This window comes from Malus domestica, chromosome 17 (genome assembly GCF_042453785.1).
Source record: "Malus domestica chromosome 17, GDT2T_hap1".
NCBI lineage: Eukaryota > Viridiplantae > Streptophyta > Magnoliopsida > Rosales > Rosaceae > Malus > Malus domestica.
In genome coordinates this window covers 26,781,529-26,787,339 of record NC_091677.1, presented here as the reverse complement: position 1 = coordinate 26,787,339, position 5,811 = coordinate 26,781,529, and the positions used below count along the sequence as shown (strand labels likewise).

General features: G+C 42.9%; 2 protein-coding genes across 2 annotated transcripts; both read left to right on the top strand.

Annotated features, from left to right (window-relative positions):
* The first annotated feature begins 431 nt into the window (after positions 1-431).
* On the top strand, positions 432-935 carry LOC139193438 (uncharacterized). The gene has a single exon (XM_070816461.1). It carries the CDS (start codon positions 432-434, stop codon positions 933-935), a length of 504 nt encoding a protein of 167 aa, XP_070672562.1.
* A 2,639-nt stretch (positions 936-3,574) lies between these two features.
* LOC103428052 (uncharacterized) lies at positions 3,575-4,600 on the top strand. Its single transcript, XM_008366142.4, has one exon. The coding sequence runs from the start codon at positions 3,718-3,720 to the stop codon at positions 4,288-4,290; it is 573 nt and encodes a 190-aa protein (XP_008364364.1). The 5' UTR covers positions 3,575-3,717; the 3' UTR covers positions 4,291-4,600.
* The last annotated feature ends 1,211 nt before the right edge of the window (positions 4,601-5,811 follow it).

Sequence of the window (5,811 nt, the reverse complement as noted above, 5' to 3'; positions counted from 1 at the left end):
GACACTTGAGGATAACCTAGCATTGATGGTGCCCGTTACAGTTGGTTAAATTAAAGAGGTAGCCTTTCAAATTCCTCCAACGATAGCCCTGGGTCCTGATGGGTTTTGTGGTTGTTTTTACTAGGACCATTGGGTTCTGTATTCTCTGCTTCACCAAAAAAAGAAGGACCATGCAGGCATGGCTATAAAGTTGGATATGGCTAAAGCTTATTATCGTGTGGAATAAGAGTTCCTCCTAACTATGATGGAAAAAATGGGTTTTGTGTTGTTGTTCTGTAGGTCGATTAAGGAATGTATCTTCACTGCTTCCTTCAGTATTCTAGTTAACAGGGTACATCCTACCGAAGAGGAGGTTAAGGCAAGGAGACCCATTATCTCCCTACTTATTTCTTTTTTGCACCGAAGGGTTTTCCATGTTGATCAGGAATGGTATGCAGCAAGGTGCTCTTCATGGTTTTAGGGAGACGCCAAACGGGGTACCGATAATGCATCTTTCTTTTACGGACGATTCAGAGTTGTTTGGTAATGCTACGGTGGATGAGGCGCAAAGGGTTGTAGATGTGCTGAAGGTTTATGTATGGGGATCAAGCCAAGAAATCGATATGTCTAAAAGTTTGATCTTTTTTTGCTCGAAGACTACGAAGCTATCCAAGAAGGAAATTGAAAAAACTTTGGGCAATCAATGTAAGGAGGGTTTCGGGAAGTACTTAAGGTTGGAAGAAGATTTTGGCCACTCCAAAAAGGTTGTCTTTGAGGAGGTCCGGGATAAGATTAAGACTCGCATGGCGGGATGGGCTGAGCAGTTCCTATCCCAAGCGTGGAAGGAAGTCCTTGTCAAGGTGATGGCCATGGCCATGCCGAACTACGCCATGAGTTGCTTTAAGTTACCCATTGGGGTGTACAGCGATATAGAGAAAGCTATTCGAAACTACTAGTGGAGAGGTAACGAGCAGCGAAATGGTGTCCATTAGATCTCTTAGGATCGGCTAATGAAACAAAAGTGGTACGGAGGCTTGGGATTCAGAGATATTCAATGCTTCAATTTAGCTTTCCTGGACAAAATTGGGTGGTGTCTAACCCAAAACCCGATGTCTCTTCTAGCAACTGTTTTGAGAGATAAATACTTCCCAGGAAAAACTTTTAAGGATGCTTGTAGGGGGATGAATACGTCTTGGGGTTGGAAGGGCATTTTTTAAACAAGTAAGGTGCTACAGCAAGGCTTAAGGTGGCAGGTGGGAAATGGCACTTGTATTAATATAAATGAGGACCTATGGTTCCCTAAACCTCCATGTTCAAAGTCAGGTCGCGGGAGAGCTTACAAGGAGCTATGGTGAGTGATCTAATTGACCCGGCCTTAAAATCTTGGAATGCTGATATGATTTCGGCAGGCTTTAACCAGGATGATGTGGCTCTGATCTTAAGCATCCCTTTAAGAAGAATTGGATGTCATGATAGATTGGTGTGGTATAATACCTTGAATGGGGATTACTTGGTAAAATCCGGGCATAGGGTGGCTGTGAGTCTCATGGAAAACGGAGCCCTGGGGAGGAAATGACGGGGTTCGTCCATCAAAAATCAGAACCACAACCAGGTGTGGAATATGATTCGGAATTTGAAGGTCCCTAACAAAATCAAAATCTTTGTTTGGCGATGTTGTAACAATGGTTTGGCAGTTAGACGTAATTTGCAGAGACGACACATGAGAATTGATAATGTTTGTGGGGTGTGCAGCATGATGGATGAGTCGAAAAACCACCTATTTTTCCACTGCAATCTCAGTCACCTTTTTTAGTTCTGTTCTTCACTTCAACTGAACTCCCTTGACTTGGCAGGTGCTGACTTCTTAGCAAGTTGGGAAATTTTCTGTAACCGGGTCAAAGGGAGGGATAAAGCTAATAATATTTTGCAGGAGTTTGCCTTCGGCCTGTGGAGACTCTGGAAAAATAGGAATGAGGTTATGTTTAATAGAGTGCACTGGCCGCCTTTGGAGGTCTTGGAGGAATGGACGGGGAATATCTCTAATTTTAGAGATGTTATGTCCCGGGGGCCTGCAGGTGAGTGTCCAAAGAAAGGGATGTTGACAATGGATGAGGCTCGAAGGACAGCACAATGGCAGAAGTCGAAGTACGAGTTTATGAAGGTCAATACCGATGCGGCTTGGTGTAAGAAGACTTTGTGTGCCGGCGTGGGTTGGGTCAGCAGTGACTTTGCCGGCCTGCTTCAAGCTGCGAAAGGCTCGGGCACCATGTTTTGTCACACTGTAGCAGTCGCTGAAGCGTGTGTGATTCGTGATGCCTTATGACTTTAGCCTTGAATGTATACTTGGTCCCTGAGATTTGCATAACTCATCACTTTGGTCCCTAAGATTGTCCACCATCCATCATTTTGGTCATTTCGTTAAAAATCCGTTAAGTGTTCGGGAGCTCTTGGCCGAAAGTTCGGGCAATTTTCAAAGCTTCGTAACTTAATCGTTTCTTAACCACATTCGACACATGAAATATCAAAATGAAGATAGGAAAGTGTAGAATAAGATTATAACTATTTCAAAGCCCAATGATTGCCGGAGATGGCCGGAAAATAGCCTCAAAGTTGACTGGTCCGAGTGAAAACTTGAAAACTCGTCGAAAACTGGGTAAACTTTAAACGCTCATAACTTCTTCAATACTCAAAGAAATCAAGTGATTCAAAAAACAAAAATCATACTTCTCAATGAGACAAAGAGAGTCGTACCTTTTTCAACGGCTAACTCTCCATGATTTGGCCGGAAAACGGCTCAAAAGTCTCTAACTTGATACCAAGATAGCCACTTTCAAGCCGTTTTCCAGACAAACAATGGCGAGTCAGCCTTCAAAAAAGATACCATTCTCTTAGTCTCGTCGAGAAGTATGATTTTCATTTTTGAATCACTTGATTTCGTTGAGTATTGAAGAAGTTATGAACGTTTAAAGTTTACCCAATTTCCAGCAACTTTTCAAGTTTTCAGTTGGACCAGTCAACTTTGAGGCTGTTTTCCGGCAATCTCCGACAAACATTGGGCTTCAAAATAAGTATAATCTTATTCTACACTTTCCTATATTCATTTTGATATATTATGGGTCGAATGTGGTTAAGCAACCATTGAGTTACGAAGCTTTGAAAATTGCCCAAACTTCCGGCCAAGAGCTCCAGGACACTTAACGGAGTTTTTAAGGGAATGACCAAAATGATGGATGGTGGACAATCTTAGGGACCACTTTTATCGATTTGGAATCTCATGGACCAAAGTGATGAGTTATGCAAATCTCAATGACCATTTTAGCGATTTACCAATTATTAAATTATTACTTAATTGTTGATTAACATACTTATTTCTTATTAGTAATATATTATTTAGTTTGCAAATTTAATCTAAACCGAACCCAAAACCATAATTTACTTCTAGATTGGCGGTTAATAAGGCCAACTCGCGGCGAACACCCCGTAAAAAATCTACAATACCAAATCACCCTCCGAAACATCAAAAAATGACAAATCACCCACTCCCCATCTACAAATACCTATATAATTTGCCACCCAACGGCGCTTTCTCGAAACACAGAAAATTCGAACACTCAATATTCTCTCTCTCTCTCTCTCTCTCTCTCTCTCTCTCTCTCTCTCAAGAATAACCGTCTTATCTGTTTCTCTAACTACTATGCGACAGTGGCCGTGACTTCGTCGTCCAGAACAAGATCCGACATGCACAAGCATCGCAAATCGCAGCCGTTCTTTTCCTCTTCGTCATCGGGCTTCGCGTCGTCCACCTCCTCGAGCTTCTCCTCCGGGTCGTCGACGTTCTTCTCGCGCTCCGCCTCCCCCACGCGCATCTCCATGTACGCCCACTCTCCTTCCCCGCCGTCATCGTCGTCGTCCGTACGATTCGCGAACCGCCCCGGCTCTCCCGGCCGTTCGATTTCCGTGAAGAATCAATTACCCACCAGGAAGAACAATAACAGCAACAGCGGCGACGGCAAGAGAACGTGCCTGTGTTCCCCTACGACGCACCCTGGCTCGTTCCGGTGCGCCCTGCACAAGAACTCGCCACGTGCCGGCCAAAGTTCGTCGTATCACTCGAGTATCAGCCTGAACTACAGAAGGTCGGCGATGAAAAATTCGCTGGTTCGAATCGGAGGAGTGGAAGGCGATTTAGTGAAGAGGGCTTTGTCGGCTCTGATCAGGCCGTCGTCGCACAGCCAGCGCCGCCGGGTCGATTTTCAGCCCAAGCCGAGCCGGCTCTCCGCAATGTCCAAAGCCTCCGACGACGACGTTTAAGTCCTGAATGGTTCTTGGAATATTGTTTGTATATTGATTGTTTTGATGCTGGGAAGTTAGGGTTTAATGGAGCAGTTTGGACATAGGAGCGAGCTAACCGGTGAGTTGAGGTTGACTGATCAGGAGTCGTTCATCAGTTTTTTTTTTTTTTTTTTGTAAAGGATGCTCGCATGGTGATAGTGCTGTAGAATCTTGGATGAAGAAATATTTTTATTTTTCTTCGGATTAGGGGTTTATCAGATTCTTCTTTTTTTTTGGATTTCATTTGTAAATTTGATTTCATTTGTGAAAAGGTTTTTTTTGCTGATTAGCTTTGATTTGTCATGAACTCATGGGTTTTGGCATTGTTTTGCGATGGGTGGATATTTGGATTTTTATTCATACATTTATTTTTATTTTTTATTTTTTCTTTTAAAACAAAATATAAAGTATGATAAAAGATGAGCGAAGATGAGAATAGGAGAAAGCAACTCATTTTTTATAATATTAAAGATATGGTCATCGTTTAACTGTTAGATCTTGTTGGGTTGACCGTTATTTTCCTTTCGAAATTTCACCACGTGTCTATTTAATAAACCAATAGAGTGTAGCCATCACAAGTACACACTACGTGTGTTAAAAATAAATAATAAAAAAATACAAAGATTTAGGAGATGTAAGGGTGTGTTTGTTTGAGCTCGCTAACTTTCGTTGGCTTGGACTGGACTATGTAGTAGTTTAGTTTCGTATTTGTTAACAGTCCGGGACTAAATTTAATGAGATTAGAAATGACTCGCGGGGACTAACTCCCTCGCTAGCAGACCCGTCGAGAACCATAGGATTAGCGGGGACTAACTCCCTCGCGTCTTCCTCTGCTCCTATGTTTTCACAAACGCCGAGAGCCACCATCATTTCCCCTCACCAATTCCCCATTCAATCCTCATTTCTCCTCGCTTTTTTTCTCTTTCTGCTCTGCCAAGATCTGAGCTCAGCTAGAACTCGGCCGCGATGGCGACAGTTGCTTCATCCTTCTGGTACTGTAGTTTTGCTGCTGCGGCGGTGACTCAGTAGCAGTCGGCTTCTCCTACGCAGAAGATATTCTAAGCACGCTCGGGAACTGCTGGTCAAAGAGCCTCCTGAGCCGCGATTTGAAGATGGGTTGCGCCGAGTCGACCCGACTTGGCTCAATCAAATTCTCGGAATCGATATTAATCGATTGGATCTCATCGGAAATGGCATGGGTTTTACAAACTACAAATTACTTCAGAAAAATTGGAGGTGAAATTCGAATCAGTTTGGTATGTGCAGAGGCTGTGGGTGATGTTTTTTGTAGAGACGGAGAAGGTAAGGGTAATACAGCAAAGTTTTGTAGGATACTAGCAAATTACAAAGTCTAGTTCCATTGCAAAATGGAAAAAATAAAATATTTTAGTCCAAGATTTAGTCCAGCACTGCATCAAACACTTCACTATTTTTATCCTGCTTAGTCTAAGTTAATCCAATCCAGCTTAGTCCTTAAAGCTAGTTCAATCCGAGACAGTT